Below are 20,274 nucleotides of genomic sequence, written 5' to 3'. Positions count from 1 at the left end.
AGTATCTCTGAACACAGGGTTAACACCCCAACCTTTACAGTATATCTGAACACAGGGTAAACACCCCTACCCTTACAGTACATCTGAACACAGGGTAAACACCCCTACCCTTACAGTATCTCTGAACACAGGGTTAACACCCCTACCTTTACAGTATATCTGAACACAGGGTTAACACCCCTACCTTTACAGTATATCTGAACACAGGGTAAACACCCCTACCCTTACAGTACATCTGAATACAGGGTTAACACCCCTACCTTTACAGTACATCTGAACACAGGGTTAACACCCCTACCCTTACAGTATATCTGAACACAGGGTAAACACCCCTACCCTTACAGTACATCTGAATACAGGGTAAACACCCCTACCTTTACAGTATATCTGAACACAGGGTTAACACCCCTACCCTTACAGTACATCTGAACACAGGGTTAACACCCCTACCTTTACAGTACATCTGAATACAGGGTTAACACCCCTACCTTTACAGTATATCTGAACACAGGGTTAACACCCCTACCCTTACAGTACATCTGAACACAGGGTTAACACCCCTACCCTTACAGTACATCTGAACACAGGGTTAACACCCCTACCTTTACAGTACATCTGAATACAGGGTTAACACCCCTACCTTTACAGTATGTCTGAACACAGGGTTACCACCCCTACCTTTACAGTATATCTGAACACAGGGTTAACACCCCTACCTTTACAGTACATCTGAACACAGGGTTAACACCCCTACCCTTACAGTACATCTGAACACAGGGTTAACACCCCTACCTTTACAGTACATCTGAACACAGGGTTAACACCCCTACCTTTACAGTACATCTGAACACAGGGTTAACAACCCTACCCTTACAGTATGTGCCGTTTTAGACTCTGGATGTGGAAACAGAAGTACAGTAGATCAGGACGCCAGGGCAGGCTCAATGTGACCCGGCACTTCCCAGCCAAGCAACACCCATCCTGGCTAATGTCAAACTAATACCCCCAATGCAATCCACTGTAGAACACAAAACAGCACACCAAAGTCTGGGGATCTGACCGTCAATTAATTTCATAGTAAATTCATAGTATCACTGAAGTATGATGGGGAAATGGGAACTCTCACCATAGACTACAACAGTGTTTTTATGCATATTTGTATTAGGGGCAGTCAAAGTTAACAGGCCAACGCGTTCAATTAAGTGAAAATCCTTAAAGCCGTTTATTTTCTTGCCTTTATGGGGCCACAAAGAAAGCCCAGCCTCTGGTAGTACAGGTGCCAACAGAGGTTTGCATGTCTACTGTTGCTCCAAACAAATCATTACAGAGCAGTCAAACAAAAGTTTAAATCCCTCAGTCTTTTGCATAATTAACTACTTCATTTTGGCAACTACAGATACATCTGCTAGCAACTCCCACAGGTCATATAAAATGCTTTTTACACTGCCAGTAGCGTTTTCAAAAGTGACTATTTTTCAGAAGTCAGATTTGAAAAGTGAGAGGTCAGATTTGAAACTCTTCAGGGAGCATAAAACATGCAGATATTTCCACAACGAATGGATAAGATCATTCCAGAGGAAGAAGATCCCCGGTATGTCCTGCTTTCAGGTCAATATCAGTTCAGACTAAAGAGATAATGAGCGCATCTTTACTGTTGCAACACTTAATCTGTTTTATTTTTAATTTTTTTACAGAAAAGGCCACTCAAATTGCTGCCAAAGCATCAACATAAAAAATGGCTTCAAAAGAGTGAATGGTGGGAGTAAACGTGTGCCAGTGTTTCTCCATGATACAGTTCATATATTAGTTGTGTTTCCATGATACAGTTCATATATTAGTTGTGTTTCCATGATACAGTTCATATATTAGTTGTGTTTCTCCATGATACAGTTCATATATTAGTTGTGTTTCCATGATACAGTTCATATATTAGTTGTGTTTCCAAGATACAGTTCATATATTAGTTGTGTTTCTCCATGATACAGTTCATATATTAGTTGTGTTTCCATGATACAGTTCATATATTAGTTGTGTTTCCATGATACCGTTCATATATTAGTTGTGTTTCCATGATACAGTTCATATATTAGTTGTGTTTCCATGATACAGTTCATATATTAGTTGTGTTTCCATGATACAGTTCATATATTAGTTGGGTTTCCATGATACAGTTCATATATTAGTTGTGTTTCCATGATACAGTTCATATATTAGTTGTGTTTTCCATTATTCAAGATGTGCGTGTATAGTGAGAAAATCACCACGATGCAGGAGAACTGCTGGGCAAGTGTCAGAGTTCCTGAGGAAAAGACTGACTCAACGGGAAATATTTAGCTACCATAACAAATCGCTCATTAGGCAAGTCTAATTTAAAAAATAGGTCTTCATTCCCATTGTGTGTAGCTGGTAGTCAAGCTTTCAGTCAGGTCTCGCCGGCATTATTTGGTCGTGCCATGTGTTTGTTTTCACGGAGAGCAGGGGAGCTAGTGAAATGCTTCAGACTCTCTGGTTTCCGTAAACACACATCACACAGGTCTCCGGGCACTACAACCCAGGAGAGGACCAGAGATGACGAAGATGGACGAGGGGATGCAACGTGGAACAGAGATGCCGAAGCCCGAGTGTCATATAAACAAAGCGAAAGGTCCTATGGGGAAGAGGAGGGGACGTACGCAAACGCCGATCTCAATATCTTAATTTGAGTTTAGTGCTGCTAGCTGGGCCCTGTAAGAAATACAGCTGCATAACAATAAAACATTAACTAAATGACTTACCTAGTAGTAGTAGTAGTAGTAGTAGTAGTTGTAATAGTACTAGTAGCAGTAATAGCAGTAACAGAAGTAGTAGTAGTAGTAATTGTAGTAGTAATAGTAGCGGTAGTATTAATAGAAGTAGTAGTAGTAACAGCAGTAACAGAAGTAGTAGTAGTAGTAGTAATAGAAGTAGTAATAGTAATAGCAGTAACAGTAACAGTAACAGAAGTAGTAGTAGTAATAGCAGTAACAGTAGTAGTAGTAGTAGTAATAGTAACAGTAGTAGTAATAGTAGTAGTAGCAGTAATAGCAGTAACAGAAGTAGTAGTAGTAGTAATTGTAGTAGTAATAGTAGCGGTGGTATTAATAGAAGTAGTAGTAGTAATAGCAGTAACAGAAGTAGTAGTGGTAACAGTAGTAGAAATAGTAGTGGTAGTAGTAGATTTAGTATTGTTTTGTTTACATCAACCACCATAAGTGTTAATAGTGTGTGGAGGGATTTAACATGGAGGAAGCCTCTTGTATTGCTATTGGCCTTCCTGTTTGGATTAGTTGTGTTTTGATGCCTCTAGAACACTGAATCCTCCCAGACTCCAACAGGCTTTAAACGTGTCTTATGACATTTTCTGAACAAATCCATTGTGCAAACAGACAAAGATAAATAGCTGGAGAGAAAAGAGGAGTTCAGGGATGCGGATCAAATCTAGTACTTGCAGAATACTGTACTATTCATCAGTTCCTGTGGTCTTTTCCCTTATGCCCTGAACAATTCTCAAAAAGCTGCTTGGTTAATAGGGCATAGAGCTAAAGAATCTTGTGCCAGCATGCATAAATACTGGAGATCACCTATAGCTATGAAAAATGCAGAAGATTAAGTTTCTAACCTGTACTCCTCATCCTTTTGATGAAACCTTTAAGAGACAGGTTAGGGTTTTTATGATATAAACCTTTAATCTATATTTAGACTGTTAGGGAAGGAATACTATTCTAATGGCGCATTCCTGGCTGTTACCTATGATGTGATTAGACTAGTTTCATTCCATCGAAACCTGTTTTGTTGTTATTTCAGCCTTGTGTATCAGGTGTGTGAAGCCACGCAGGTACAAAATATCAAATCACAGTGGTGAAACGGCATTTCAGTCACATTTGTTTTGTGGCACACATTTTGCTGTTGGAATAAAACACATCTAGACTGGAGTAAATAAACTACAGCAGCCGCAAATAAACAGTTTTGCGCCACTGGAATTTGTAGGCTGACAAGCAATGCAGGGGTACATTTAACCCTAACTAGTGACTGCCTACTTAAGATACAGTCTTAAGCGTTTGCATGGCTATAAGCACACTTGCATTAAAGGGCTGTTGGCTGTATAGGTCTGGGAGAACTAACAGTTCTTCACACACACGGCAAACATCCCACATATGTACCTCTGTTCTTCCCTAGCTGTGATTCCCTGCTGTCATCCACACATCCAGCCTGTCCCTCAACTACACACACTACACAGACCCAACTTGACAGATGGGCAAATAGGGCGGTTCTGACCCCAGCTAAGTAACGGTCTTCCAGTACTACCATGTCATTGAGAGCAGGCGCTCAATTTCCGGTTGCGGGATAATGACAGTTCTGCTGGGGACCAACGTAGGGCTACGCAAATAGGCTCAGAACTACTAGGGTGGATGAGTAGCTTGTCATCTAGTGCTCTAGCGACCCCTTGTGGAAGGTTGGATGTTGCAAAGCTCATATGTGGCTGTTGGCAGAGGACTGCATTGTCCTCAAGCCTGAGTGTGCCAGTAAAAACATCCTGCTTAAGAGAGCAGTGTAATAAGATTAGAATGCCTTGCTAAGTTGTGCTTGGAGGAGAGATATCTTGATTATTTCACAGCTGCTAATTGCAAGGAAAGAAGAGACTGGAATCAAGAGCTTCACACCTATTTCTTTAAAAAACTAAGAGTCTGTCTATGGGTCAATGTGACGTCCCCTCCCAAAATTTGACAGAAAATAATACGAGCAAAGTCTGTATTGGTCCAAAGCCCTGATACTTATAATTTTCTTGCACATTATCTTCAATTCATTCATGATCTACAGTACTTTTTATGTCAAAGCAGCCTGTCCACCAGGGATTACAGCCCTGGGGTTGATCTCACCTCAGCTAGTTTGTAGGGCACAATCAGCCTTTCTCCTACAGTCACGGTCTTCCGTGTTGTCAGGGCTTCAAACAGCATCTCCTCCTTGACCTGTTCAGAAAAGACAAAGGGCCTCATTCACCAACCATTTTTTTTGGCCTGAGATTTAAGGCAGAACCTTTTTTTTTTCTTTTTACTTCCTCAGTTGTGTGCCCCTCTCCGGATACATCACATGATACATCACAAGTAAGGCCAATAAACATTGACCGACATTCACTGGCAAGAAGTTGCATCTCATGCATCTTTTTTTGTTGTTATTTTATATGCACTACTGACGCTAATGAATATGACAGCTCGTTTGCTGTTCACTTCATGCAGCAGTACCTCCACTTCAGAACTACTGAGGATTTGTTACGTTTGGAGTCTTTAGATTTTGGTTTGGGCATTCTCGACCTCCCTCTCAACTTTTCTTTTGAATTTCTGTGTGTGACTTCTGTGTGCACATGGCCCTGCCCTCTCATGCCCTTTTACGGGGATGGGCGGGGCGTTTACCTATGCTAAGTATGAACAACTGGCACGCACTTTCAATGTACGAGGACAATGGGATTCATCATTATAAGAACATATGTGTGAACAGCTCTGTGGTTTAAGAACACGTGATGACTTACACGTTTATTGGGACCTTTCATTCAAGAAATAATGTAAGAAAAAACTTATTGGTGAAGATATTGGTGAGTAAGGCCCAATGAACACAATCACTTTCACAGCCGACAAGTCCTCGTCTGGCACATGCTTTAACATTCCCATGAGGAGTTTTTAGGGAGATTTGGGGTAGGTAAGGAGTGAAAATAGGAGCTGTGCTCATTTGTTTGAGCACAACTCCAGTACACAACAGGCTCCCCAGGACTAGTTGAGGAGGAGCTGCATTCTTTTGTTTAATTTCCGAGTAATTTCTGTGTTATTAATCCAAATCTCTACAAACCAAATCTCTTCCAAAATGTTTTTTTGGGCTGGAATTCTGCCCGATATGTTTAGTGGCTGGAACTCAGTCGTGAGAAATGCTCATTCTTAGTTATAGACAAAGGAGGGCCAGAGGCCTACAGCCTCCTATAAACATCCTGTAACTAGAGGAGAACACAAGAGGCCAATCCAAGGGAAGAAGAGTGTACTACCCAGGAACTATTCTATATGGAGGTTATGTGCATAATGTAAAAAACTATTAAAGGATCTTTATTTCAGTCTTCAGCTACATATATCCTTTCGTAAATCATTATTTTATTAACCTAATGTCAAAAAGGATGTCCTTCATCTGGAAGACGTTCGACTGACTCTGGCCCAACACATTTGCAGAGTATATGTTGTTTTTAGCGGCTGCTTGTTAGTAAGGCTGTGGCGTCAGATACTGAAATGCTGCCAAAGCCCACGCTGCCCCACTGGAAACCCAAAGCTGAGGATTCAGATGCTGTTTCTGAAATCTAAAGTTTCAAATGATTTCCTGAAAGCTAAGGTTTCTGCCCTCACACAGTATGTCCTGACTCCTGTCTCCGGGCATCACAAGATCTCTACTAGAAAAGCAACACTTGTAAACCAAGAGAGAGAACTAGTACAGAATATTTGCAAACGGATGAGAAAATTACAAATTATACATTTCTTGCAAATCAAACTCCTGATAGAGGAAGAGTATTTTCCCAGTAAGTGCAGAGGTATTAAATCCTCGGCAAATTCCAAATACATGAAAACATGAAAACAGTAAAAACAATGTTTAAGTTGTTCCCGTACTGATACGTCTCCACACTACGCCTTCTCCAAAGACCTGAATTCAACTGCATGTGTTCTAGAACTCACTTCCCCGACAAATCTGCTATCCCTTATGGATCATGTCAACAGGAACACACGCTTACCTCTAGAAGTTCAGAGACGACAGGCAGGACTTCTGGGTTGCAGATGTCAATGGAGTCGTCTCGGTAGGTCTTCTTCTTGTACCGGATGTTCCCCAGGTGAAGAATGGCCGACAACAGAGAAAAGATCCTGTGGTAGGATATGATTAGCTTGAGACTCCATTTTTCAATCCCTTTGGCCACTGTGTCGGTTTGTTCATGTGCAGTAGCGGTGTGTGCGTGTGTGTGTGTGTGTGTGTGTGTGCGCATGTGTACTCACTGTTTGCGTGTGGCAGGCAGAAATCCCACCATCTCCATGGCCAGCTGAAGTCTCTCAAAGTCATGCTTCAGGTCCTCTCCTTCCACTGTGAAGCAGTCCTGCATGGGCCAACAACAGGAAACCAGGTGTTATCAGTGTTCACACGTCGGACATTTTGGCAGGTGCCACATCGTGGTCCACCAGACATCCATTTTGGCCCAAACACTGCCACTCTATTGGACCGAATCTGTGCATATGCCATGCAGCGTGTTAACCCGGTGCAATCATCTGAGCTAATAAGTGACCTCATCCAATTCTCCGGTATCCAGTGTTGTGCCAACAACAAAACCACAAATCAGTTATTAACATAAGAGAACTGAAGAAAATAAGATTGCTGGTGACGACAGGCTGCCCTTGACAAACAGTGGCACAACACACAAGAGAGCGACCAAGTGACTTTAAAGAGTCATCAGCGAGTTTGGCCCCCCAAAAAAATGGAGACGCAGAGACGACACATTTCTGGTCAGCTTTTAGGGGCCGGGTGAACGATAGCATATGCATGTTCTGCTCAAGCAGTGGAAAATCCTGCTGGTTTTTCCTGCAACGCTCCCTGTGGAAATTTGGCACGTTGTCTAATGCAGTAAGACGAGGAGAAATTTATGAGCGCCTTTATGGGTTCTGCTGAGGTAAGTGCTCAGAGGACAGCCATGGAGAGAGTGAAAACAAAACGGAAGAAGACAAGGAAGACAACAGTTTGTGTTTGCAGGCTGATTGAGGGATGTAATAACACACTCCCAAATACACACCTCACATCCCCGGGCTCTTTTACATGATGGATTCACCAGGTTTCACTCCCGCAGGTATTTCAACTAGACCATTCTTATGATTACATGCAAATGACTAGTGATATTCTGTTCTTATGCAATACAACTAACGAAGGGCAACTCTGATTCAAGCGAGGAAGAAAAAGGGACAACATTTCTTTGTTTTGAGTGAAAAGGTAAGGGGCACTACATTGTAAAATAATATTTGATTAAGGTTGTACGGTACAAATCTGCATGTGCTCCTTTTTTATAATCAAATGGTGAATGGGCTTGAATCCCATGGTATCGACACCAGGAGGGCAGACTGTTTTTGGGTAAAGGTCAGCAATTCCCACACAAAGGTCAACACACACACACACACACCTCCTTAATATGAGTGGAGGTCTATGTTATATGCGCCCATTCAACCACTGTTTCCATAATAATCACATCCCAAGCTCTCAAACAAGTATCTCTTCAGAATCTCTCTCTTTTCATGACTGTAACATAAAGTATTTGCCACTTCCAGTGTAGGAAATGTCAAAGGGACCTTTTATCCTATTCAACCGCATAATTCCCCACCACCCAAACAAAGGTTGCGGTAAGAAAAAGGTGTTTCAGATTCTTTGGTTACAGGGGGAAATGAAAGGGGCTACTTCAGAACTGGCAGGTCTGCTTAACAGAAACCTCCAAGTACTACATTCACTCAGCCTCACCAGGCCTCTGGAATACCACAAAGTCATTGAAGGGTAGAAAAACCAATGAACCACTACGTATCTGATAGACAGCCAATGTATTTTACCACTTCTGTTATCATGGTACTGTTAATACACTAATATCATCATAACATGTATGAACGCTTATAACATAGAATTTGTTTTTAATTGACTGATATAATAAAGATGTAAAAACAAGCGATCTCCAGCAAACCAGGATATCCCAAGCAAGGCCAGGGAAACCAAGACGACACAACATCCTGACCTTCATTAACCTTTGCAGGGAAAGAATTCTACAAAATGAAACATTATTTCAGGGGTATGTTGTACAGCAGGGGTAGGGGTTATTTCAGGGGTATGTTGTACAGCAGGGGTAGGGGTTATTTCAGGGGTAAGTTGTACAGCAGGGGTAGGGGTTATTTCAGGGGTACGTTGTATAGCAGGAGTAGGCAACCAGATTCAGTTGTGGGCCAATTTCAGAGGACAGTAAGAAGACAATAATAAAAAGCAATTGAAACACAGCAAAGTTATTGCTCAACACCCTCAGAGCCAATTTCCGGAAAGAAGAAATCTATGACATTAGTCTTCTATGTTTGCTGCAAATCAAATGGACTTACCTGAAAAAAAATGTAAATGTTGTGATAAGTAAACCTTGAAGTACTGCGTGCCATGACAGACACATGGTGACCCACAGATATACAGATGCCAGGAATGTCCATCATCCAATCAGTAAACACAAAATCAGACATGGGCATATAGCCTTGTCTGGTCATTGGCTGCTCAGAGTTTCAATCAATCAATCAATCCTGAAGGGGTTTTAAAGCACATGCACCAACAGTAGTTTGTCCCACAGGAGCTGACTTCAATCCCCCTTGGTGTGTGTGTGTGTGTGTGTGTGTGTGTCTATGCCGGTAATCGGGAGTCAGTGGAAAATGTAGAACTCAAACGATTGCCTGTGTGTGAGACTGCTACCAGGCAATGTCTCTCCCTCTCGCACTCACACACACCCAAACAAAAAAACAACACTTAAAACCTGCTTTGTAACTACATTTCAAACTTAACAACTTTTCAAAAGGCTGATAAATAAAAAAATAAAGAGATTCTATGAGGTTTTTTTGTTCCAGTCTAGCAACAACAGCACGTTTTAAGTCTTAACATAATCATGGTCTTTGCTGGGTTAGCTGTGTTCATGCTGGACTGGAGCAAATACCACCAGTAGAATGTGGAGGCACCCAATATACATTTTGAACAGTGCAGTCCTGTAATGCCTGAATGTTTTTTTATGTGGCCCAACTTTCGGCATTTTTCAACCAAACTTAAACAACAAAGGCACAGGGGTTATTAATGGCAAAGTTTCCTCAAACATGCAATGCGATCCACCTACCTAAGTCTGTGACCAAATAAGCAACGCAATGAGTTGGCCAGAGCGAGGTAAAGAGAACGTACACAACACACAATAGAGGAAGCCCACACCCAACACTGACCCGACCAGGAAGAAGGACACAACTAAAAGGAAAATTTAGAAGAAGTGCAGAACATTGGTCCAGTCACTCCTGGCTCCACCCACTTATGCAGCTTCCTACCGGAGACCAGGGTTCAATGCCCGTCTCCACCCTTCAACACTATGTCCCTTCTTTACCTGTCATAAAAGCCCAGAACAAAATTATACAAGGAAGGAGAGTGAGTGTCCACACCCCTTTAAAAAAAGAAATAAAGGAGAAAATGAAGTGGCTGTGTGGAGGTTGTGAGCATAAACGCCTGTGAGGAGGTGCTGGGCTGTGAGGATGTGACTGGTCGTGAGGAGGTGACGGTTCATGAAGAGGTGTTGAGCTGTGAGGATGTAGCGGACTGGGAGGCGCTGGGCAGTGAAAAGATGATGGCTGTCAGGAGGTTAGGGTCTGTTGTGAGGACGTGATGGATGTGAGGACGTGACACGCTATGAGGAGGAGAAGAGCTGTGAGGGGCTGTGAAGAAGTAACGGGCTGAGAGGAGGTGCTGGGCTGTGAGGGGCTGTGAAGAAGTAACGAGGTGAGAGAAGGTGCTGGGCTGTGAGGCGGGGAGGGTCTATAGTGAAGAGGTGATGGACGTGAGGATCTGTTGTGAGGAAGTGACGGGCTGTGAGGAGGTGCTGGGCTGTGAGGGGCTGTGAAGAAGTGACGGGCTGTGAGGAGGTGCTGGGCTGTGAGGGGCTGTGAAGAAATGACGGGCTGTGAGGAGGTGAGTGTCTGTTGTGAGGAGGTAATGGATATGAGGATTTGTTGTGAGGAAGTGACATGCTGTTAGGAGGTGACGAGCTGTGAGGGGCTGTGAGGAAGTGGTGGGCTGTAAGGAGGTGCTGGGCTAGGAGGTACTGGGCAGTGAGAAGGCAAGAATCTACAGTGAGCTGACGGTGGATGTCAGCAGGTGATGGCCTGAGAGGATGGACTGTGGGGGGTAAGCCAGTAATAAATGATTTCCAAAACCAAATCTCCACACTCAACACGCTCTCGCAGGGAGAGAGAGAGAGACAGGGAGAGGGAGAGAGGCATACTGACCGGTTCGCTCTCATAGTAATTCTCCCAGTTCGGTCTGAGGACCTTCTTTGTCATCTGAAAAGGGTTAGAACACAGCACAGGACAGTAGATGGGGTTAGGGTTAAGGCAACACAGCATTCCATACACAAAACACATACATTGTACACGACACATACACACACAACACACACAGGTCTGAAAGGAACATGCAGTTAACAGAGGGAACTGAAGCAATATTTAGACATGGCATTGGGGTCCATCCGGCAAACACACTGTCAGAAAACAAAGGACATTAAACATGCTTCAACCTTGACACCATGCATAGCGTAGGCTAGCCATAGCATTAACTTGCAACAACTGTGGGAAGAATTAGCGAAAAGAAGTATGGACTTACAGCCATTAGTCTGTAGCAATGACAGCAAATTGGTTTGCAAATTGCCCAGTTTCAGAGTGGTTTATTTTGCATGTAAACAAACTGGTTTATTTTGCCTGTAAACAAACTGTCTGAATGGCTCTGAAAAGCACAGTGTTGAAATACTCCAAGCAGTCCTCGGGGAGACGGGTTTATAATATTAACTTTGCAAAAGAGACGGAGAGGAACAGAGTGTGAAGGAGGGTAAAACTGAATGGAGGGGGGCCACACACTGAAGGAATTCACACCGACCCCTGAAGGGGCTTCAGGTATTCAGAGTAGTGGGTGGGCTTCCTGTGTTGCGTTACCATTTCGGAGCTGGAGAACTGGCAGAGGTGCAACAGTTTCAAATAACATCGACATTCCACACTTTACCCCCTCTGCTTGGGATGTGTCTGTGTGTGTAAGTGAATGTGTGTGTGGTTGCCGGGTAACATGAAACCCCTTTCTGATTTTAAGATTTTAAGTCCAGAAGCAGGAAAGAGGGCTTGGTATCAGATGGATTAGACTAGAGCGGAGTGCCATCCAGCCAGACATTCATTCATCCATCCATCCAGCAATTCAGACATCCATCTTTCCATCCATCCAGCCAGACATTCATTCATCCATCCATCCAGCCATTCAGAGATCCATCCATCCAGCCAGATATTCATTCATTCATCCATCCAGCCAGCCATTCAGACATCATGCCAGACATTCATTCATTCATCCATCCATCCAACCATTCAGACATCTAGCTACTATATCTTGTAAACCAGTCAGACACACACACGCCAAAACCCAGCAAGTTAACTGGTTCACATGACAGTGTCATGGTAATAAGAGTGCCAGCAACAAGACAATGCTGCTGTGTTTCCCTCCCTCTTTGACAGAAGGGTTTAGTCTCTGTTAACACAATGGTGGGTCTCTGACAGAGGGGTTAGTCTCTGTTAACACATTGGTGGGTCTCTGACAGAGGGGTTAGTCTCTGTTAACACAATGGTGGGTCTCTGACAGAGGGGTTAGTCTCTGTTAACACAATGGTGGGCCTCTGACAGAGGGGTTAGTCTCTGTTAACACAATGGTGGGCCTCTGACAGAGGGGGTAGTATCTGTTAACACAATGGTGGGCCTCTGACAGAGGGGGTAGTATCTGTTAACACAATGGTGGGCCTCTGACAGAGGGGTTAGTCTCTGTTAACACAATGGTGGGCCTCTGACAGAGGGGTTAGTCTCTGTTAACACATTGGTGGGTCTCTGACAGAGGGGTTAGTCTCTGTTAACACATCAGTGGGTCTCTGACAGAGGGGTTAGTCTCTGTTAACACATCAGTGGGTCTCTGACAGAAGGCTTAGTCTCTGTTAACACATCAGTGGGTCTCTGACAGAGGGCTTAGCCTCTGTTAATATGTAAGTGGGTCTCTAAGGGGTTAGTCATCACACAAACCTGTTCATACACACGTGAACACACACACACGCAGAAACAAACCAATGACAACCATCATCTGTGACAAATCACACACACTGACACATGGAGAAATACTCCCCCCAATCCCTAGTCAGTCCGCGAAAAGGGCCTTCAGAAGAGTTGCTTCCACCTGAAAACGGACCTGAGACATGTCAGAATGAGTGGAGCCGGAGCACTGACCTGATTGAGGTAATGGTATTCTTCAGGCTTCTTAAGGTGAAAAACGCTCCTCTCCTCATCACTTGCTCCTGCCAGCAGGTAGTAAAACACATGGTAGTTCCTGAAAGGCAAGCAGATTAAAATGAATTACTGCTACCTGACACCACTGGACTTCAATAACAAGACAAATACACGCACACGCGGTCTCATTCAGTGTGTGTCTGTGTGTGTTCACGCATGCCAGCACAAGCAACTACGACAGTACACACACACACACACACACCATCCCATCCACCACAGCGCATTAGCGTCAACTCCACTTGAGGTCACAGAGCAAAACTGCACACTTGGCTGGGTGATCCAGAAAAAAATTATACTTCGTAGGTTGAAGATCATGATCTGTGGGCGGACCTCATAATTACTGTGTCAAAGAGAAGTCCAACTGTGTTTACAATCAGTGGGAACTCTATGACGCGTACTGGGGTGCAGGAACCCTGACAATTCACATGGCTCCTGTGCGCTTGCACAACGGTCCCAGGATCAATTTGACACTGAACTACTCTCATTGACCCTGCTGTAACCAGCTGAAACAAACACCTTGAAGAAAAAAGTCCATCAGGCGCTTATAGTAAAGTCCGGAAATATTTGGCTCAATTTTCAGAATTTTGGCTCTGTAAACCACCACCACAATGGATTTGAAATGAAACAACCAAGATGCAATTGAAGAGCCGACTTTCAGCTTCAATTCAAGGAGTTGAAAAAAATATTGTATGAAACATTTAGGAATTGCAACCATTTTCATACACAGTCCCCTTATTTCAGGGGCTCAAATGTATTTGGACAAAATAAGACAATCATAAATAAAACGTAAATTTTTAATACTTTGTCGAGAATCTTTTGCAGGCATTGACTGCTTGAAGTCTGGAACGCATGGACATCACCAAACGCTGTGATAATTTACCAGACCTTTACAGCAGCTGTCGTCAGTAGTTGTTTGTTCGGGTCTTTCTGCATTAAGTTTAGTATTCAGCAAGTGAAATGCATGCTTGATCGGGTTGAGATCAGGTGACTTGGCCACTGTAGAATATTCCACTCCTTTACCTTAAAAAACTCCTGGGTTGCTTTTGTAGTATGTTTTGGGTTATTGTTCACCTGTAAATTGAAGTGCCGTCCAATCAACTTCACTGAATTTGGCTGAATCTGAGCAGACAATATATCCCTATACACTTCAGAATTCATCCAGCTGCTTCTGTCTTCTGTCACATCATCAATAAACACTAGTGACCCAGTGCCATTGGAAGCCATGCATGTCCATGTCATCACACTGTCTCCACCGTGTTTTACAGATAATGTGGTATGCTTTGGATCATGAGCCATTCCAAACCTTCTCCATACTATTTTCTTCCCATCATTCTGGTACAGATGGATCTTAGTTTCATCTGTCCAAAGAATGCTGTTCCAGAACTGGGCTGGCTTTTTTTAAAAAAAATTTTTGGCAAAGACTAATCTGGCCTTTCTATTCTTGAGGCTTATGAATGGTTTGCACCTTGTTCTGAACCCTCAGTAATTGCTCTTTTGAAGCCTTCTCTTTATGGTAGACTTGGATAATGATCTGCCTACCTCCTGGAGAGTGTTCTTCACTTGGAGTCTTTACCATAGAAAGGATCCTATGAGCATCCAACACTGTTGTCTTCCGTGGACGTCCAGGCCTTTTTGTGTTGCAGAGCTCACCAGTGTGTGCTTTTTTCTCAGAATGTACCAAGCTGTTGATTTGGCCACTCCTAATCTCTCTGATGGATCTTTATTTTTTTGCAGCCTAAGGATGGCCTGTTTTACTGCTTAGAGAGCTCCTTTGACCGCATGTTGTGGGTTCACAGCAACAGCTTCCAAATGCAAATGCCACACCTTGAATCAACTCCAGACCTTGCACCTACTTAACTGATGAAGAAATAATGAAGGAATATCCCACACCTGTCCATGAAACAGCTATTGAGTCAACTGTCCAAGTTCTTTTGGTTCCTTGAAAAAGAGGGGGCTACATTATAAAATGTAACAGTAACCTGAATATATTTTGGTAAACAGTCAAAATAACAAACCTTTTGTCAGGGTCCAATTATTTTCAGACCTAACTGTATGGACTATCTGATTCCTTGCAAAAGTGTTGAAGTCTTCACAGATTGTTTGTTGTGGCAGCAGTGCTATCCAATCACCACTGATTTCATCCTGTTTTGACTGTGTGTGTACGTGTATGTGCGTGCATACTTGTGGGGACCAGATGTCCCCAGAAAGATAGAAAAGGATTTTTGGCAGGTCCCCCGTAGGGAAACTTGGATTTCCAGTCGTGGGGTTGGGTTGAGGGAAAAACATACAGTTGGGCATAGAATTGGGTTTACTTTCAGGTTTAGGCATTACCAGTTAGATTTCGAGTAAAGCATTATGGCTAGGTAAAATGTAGCCATAAAAGTTAGTTTAGTATGGTTAAGGTTTAGGGCTAGGTAATAGGAAGCATGCATTTCAGGGTCAGGGTTAGGTCTCAGGTCCCCTAAAGGATAGAAAAAACAAACATGAGTCTGTGTGTGTGTGTGTGACTAAATGCACTCAATATCATGTGCTACAATTATTTCCACATGTGTCTTTTATGTACAATGGGGTGCTTATTCACACTGAGCTTCAATCATCTCAAAAAAGACAACCTCATTCGAAGGAGATGTGATTTCTGGCCTAGTTTGTGAAAGTTACCCAATTATGTATACTAGCTAATCAAATAACTCCACCTAGACCCTGCAAGGTCAAAGGTTACATTCTGAACGCTGTGCTGAAATATACTCCAATTAGTCATTCAATGTGTATTTGTTCAGTGGGGTTTACTGTATTAAAAGCAATCAACGAAAGAATAGGCTGCCTGAAAAACTTTTCATGAATAACTTTGTATTGACGGAGGACAGCCAGTGGGAGGGATGGAGGAGAGTGTGCTGAGAGAGCACTGAGCAGGAATCAAACCCATGTTGGCAGGGGCTAATACTGCCAGACCATCCGATGCAACTAAATGAGACAAGGACAGACACCTGAATAACAGTGTGAGTCAACTCATGAACCACACGAGCAAAGACTTACGACCCACGTGAGTTGACTCATGAATCACACGAGCAAAGACTTACGACCCACGTGAGTCGACTCATGAGCCACATGAGCCAAGACTTACGACCCACGTGAGTTGACTCATGAATCACACAAGCAAAGACTTACGACCCACATGAGTCGACTCATGAGCCACATGAGCCAAGACTTACGACCCATGTGAGTTGACTCATGAATCAAATAAGCAAAGACTTACGACCCACATGAGTCGACTCATGAGCCAAGACCTACCCGTGCCCAATCCCATTCTCTCTGTTCTCTTTCTGTTTTCTCATGGTATGTTTTGTTTGTTTCTGTTCCATGTTCATTTTGTAAAGCGTCTTTGGGTCCTTCAAAAGCGCTATATGAATAAAATGCGTCATTATTATTATTATTTATTATTATAACCCACATGAGTCGACTTCGGTTAGATTACGGTCATTCTATATTTTTGGGTTACTGCAGGTGGGCAGACTGAACAACACAAGCCTATTTCTTTAAATCTGATTAGAAAGAAGTTCAGATTTGTCTGCCCGGTACAAACCGCCTAAAGTGCTGCTTGCTCTTGACAGTCTGTAAAGAAGTGGGCGGGTTATCGGCAGAACCTGCTGACATGATTGGGTTAGAGTCTCACTTGCTCCCCTCTCAATTCCCCAGACTCTAGTAGACTTCTGTCTGCAGCAATCAAGTTATATTTCATGTACACTTTTCTGAACCTTTTCTATAGCTTTTTAAAATTGCCTTTGACAACTTCTGTCCAATAGGCCTTAATATATAGGGCCTATATACAAGTTAGCATCAACTAGACGCCTCAGATTTCCACTTTGTCAACTGCTGTGTAGCCAGATTACTATTCGCAGTTGCGGGTGAGAGCAGGTGAACAAACAGATGTCCCGTGCATCGCTAATGTGATTCCAGAGCTGTGCCCCTTGTTCTGTGGAAATAACAGTTGCACGCGCAGTGGAAAGAGCGCTGTCAGTGGTGGTATGAGCTCTTACCGTTCATTGTGCTCCTGATAGACCAGTCTGGATTTTTCCAGGAGGTACTTCTCCACATAGGCCCTAAAACACAGAGCACAGGCCCGACAGAGTGAGGAGAGCTGGAACGACTCGGCCGGATATCCACAGTGGACAGCGGACTCAGAACCGCTTTAAAATTATACATGGAGGAGGGCAGGACTATTTAAAAACAGTAGTGAATATACGACTAAAGGACTCTAGATCAAGTTGGTCTGCACATGTTTAAGCTGGGGAGACACAGGGGACATGACCAGTTCATGGAGGAATATAGATGGAGGAGAGTGACGGCCTGTATCATGTCAGCCAGGATACAGGAGGTCAAAGAGTAGACAACAACTTAAAAGGGAATCTGTGACCACGTTTCATTCTCACCCTCTGACCGTGCCGCTCTCCTGGTAATTCACTTGGATGAACTTGCCGAAGCGACTCGAGTTGTTGTTGTGGGCTGTTTTTGCATTCCCAAACGCCTGTGGAGGGGAGAGACGAGAGAGAATGGGATGAGACCAAAAAAAAAGTATCCAGGCAGGAAAAAGTCTGACAATGAAACAAGGTTCTGCTTCCACGTTGGAAAACACTGGTACATGTGGGCGTGTTTGGTGGTCAACCACACTGGGATAATAACCACGGGTGGCTTTATTTTGTCTTTGATCACTTACAGAGCCAAGTAAATTCTTTCTAATGACATAGAAAATCTTTATTTATCCATTACACATACAATGTATAATTCTGCCACACACACACACACACACACACACACACAGGGAGAAATGCACAGAAACCAACATGCCTTCACAACGCTCAAAACCTCTGAAGACATAATGCTGAAAATTATGGAGCTGCAGCAAGAAGCCCTGACGGATACAAAATGTCCCTGGTAATGGGACCCATGTGGACCTGATGGAACACGTGTCGTGGTGTGCTCAAATGAGAGTCCAGTATTTCCCCTCCTGACCCTGTTGATGGTGTGCGGCTGCCTGGAGGGAAAGTACTTATTCACCCTATACAAACCCTGCAGTTATCTGTAGCCTCCGTCGCAAGTAAACACATTCCTCCGTGAATTACACAAGGGGCTGCTCGGCTCACTCCTGTAGCCCAGCCTAAACGGTCAGCTCAGTTCGGTGAATGCTAACGTGTGCATTAAAACGTGTTAGGCATGCTAATGCTAGGTTAGGCCGGGTTGGGCAGAGACCCATGGAAACGAGGCCCCGGGACCGCGAGAACGCACCGCCCAGACTTCCACTTCCCTCGAAGGACGCTCCGGTGGCAGACGGCCGGATAAACCCAGGACCACTTGGCCCGCTTCGCTACCGGCTGGGCTGACCGGGCAAAAACACGGCCAGCGCCGGGGACCTCACTGATCTATTTGTGACTAGCCCCGCCGGGCAACTTTCACACAAGCAGACGCAGAGGAAAAGCGAATATGCCATGTTAACATATTGAGCTTTTTGAGGTTTGAACTAGGTTAGAGTGCCAAGTCAATACTGATGTGGGAGCCAGTTAGGCTGAGATGGTGAAAGGATAGCTATTAGGCTGTTATTGGGATACAGCACCACAGAGCTTTAAAACAATCAACACTCCATCTGTAACACAGAGCGCTAACACACCCTACCCAGGAATTACAGGTCGGACAAGGACAGCCAATCAGCAAGTAGCATGCCCTGGGCAAGGAGAAGCAGATCTTGCTGGACGCTACTACAAAACAAACCAAGCTAAATCAGGTCACACAAACAGCCGCCAGTGGAACATTCCAGGTATTTTGGCTATAAGGCTTTTCCAAAATTATGTGTGGGAAACATAAAATGTGGATTGATTTATGAGGGTGTACTATGTGTACATTCACATGGTGTGTGTAAAACAATCCCTACCAGAAGACATTTTTATGGACGACAACGTATGTATTCTTCCCCAGGCTTGGTTAAACCAATGTGAAATCACCCCTGGATGATATAAGAAGAATACTAGCGTCCAGTGGCTGGTTCATTGAAAAGCCTGCGGATAAGCTTGTGAAATACGCCGACGGCTCACAGGTAGACGTTCAGAGCAACTGCAACTGGGGTGTGTCACAAAAAAAAGAGCGGCAAACAGCACGACATCAGAGCACCAACAACAATGCGCCAACTTTCCCCATCAGAGGCTGTGAGGTTTAGCTGAGGGTGTACATGTAGAGAGGGCAGGCGCTGGGAGGGCTCCCGAGAGGCTCTTGCGATGTGCTTAAGTGTCATAATGGTTGATGTCCTGACACAGACAGGAACAGGCCAACAGCATGCCACACCTGCCCACCGCCATGGCACTGTCCACATGATGCACCCAAACTGGCTTTGGAATCAGACAGACCAACAGAAACGAATACATAGCTCATAGACGGACAGGGGGAGACGGTCAGTAATTAAATCACAGACAGACATACAGATAGAGTCATTCATTAAATCACAGTCAGACAGACAGAGAGAGTCATTAATTAAATCACAGACAGACATACAGATAGAGTCATTCATTAAATCACAGACAGACAGACAGACAGAGGCAGTCAGTCATTAAATCACAGACAGACAGACAGAGGCAGTCCGTCATTAAATCACAGACAGACAGACAGACAGGCAGAGGCAGTCCGTCATTAAATCACAGACAGACAGACAGACAGACAGAGGCAGTCCGTCATTAAATCACAGACAGACAGACAGACAGACAGGCAGAGACAGTCAGTCATTAAATCACAGACAGACAGACAGACAGGCAGAGACAGTCAGTCATTAAATCACAGACAGACAGACAGACAGGCAGAGACAGTCAGTCATTAAATCAGACAGACAGACAAGACTGTTCATGTTGTTATCAGTTCTACTACTTGGTCCCGTTCCGGTGAATCCTTTAGGAGAGCTGTGGTTATGAACCTAATAAAACCCAGCTGCATTGACATGCATCAACACATACATCAACACACTTCAGAGGCCTGTTTCAAAATATAATTCAAGAGCAATGTGCTCCTCTAGCACAAAGACAAATTAGCCGCATTGAATTGCACTGACTTTGTAAATCCTGTTCCATTTCACCAGTGAGGGATTAATTACAGATTTAGAGAG

At 43.8% G+C, this 20,274-nt stretch overlaps 1 protein-coding gene across 6 annotated transcripts in view; it reads right to left on the bottom strand.

Annotated features, from left to right (window-relative positions):
• The window catches only part of myo9aa (myosin IXAa), a 108,236-nt gene that overhangs the window by 35,379 nt on the left and 52,583 nt on the right, over positions 1 to 20,274 (bottom strand). For 5 of the 6 annotated variants that reach the window (XM_034296099.1, XM_010875645.3, XM_010875662.3 and 2 more), the window contains exons 3-9: positions 17,567 to 17,661; positions 17,174 to 17,236; positions 13,080 to 13,179; positions 11,064 to 11,117; positions 7,032 to 7,129; positions 6,776 to 6,902; positions 4,896 to 4,985 (exon numbers count right to left, since the gene is read on the bottom strand). In XM_034296099.1, coding sequence (XP_034151990.1) covers positions 4,896 to 4,985; positions 6,776 to 6,902; positions 7,032 to 7,129; positions 11,064 to 11,117; positions 13,080 to 13,179; positions 17,174 to 17,236; positions 17,567 to 17,661 — 627 coding nt within the window. The remainder of the gene's footprint in view (positions 1 to 4,895; positions 4,986 to 6,775; positions 6,903 to 7,031; positions 7,130 to 11,063; positions 11,118 to 13,079; positions 13,180 to 17,173; positions 17,237 to 17,566; positions 17,662 to 20,274) is intronic. The other variant, XM_010875681.3, reaches the window with a different exon arrangement.

Source organism: Esox lucius, chromosome 2 (assembly GCF_011004845.1).
Source record: "Esox lucius isolate fEsoLuc1 chromosome 2, fEsoLuc1.pri, whole genome shotgun sequence".
NCBI classification, from domain to species: Eukaryota; Metazoa; Chordata; class Actinopteri; order Esociformes; family Esocidae; genus Esox; species Esox lucius.
Note: the sequence above shows the minus strand (reverse complement) of the source record. Positions and strands in the feature narration are given on the sequence as shown.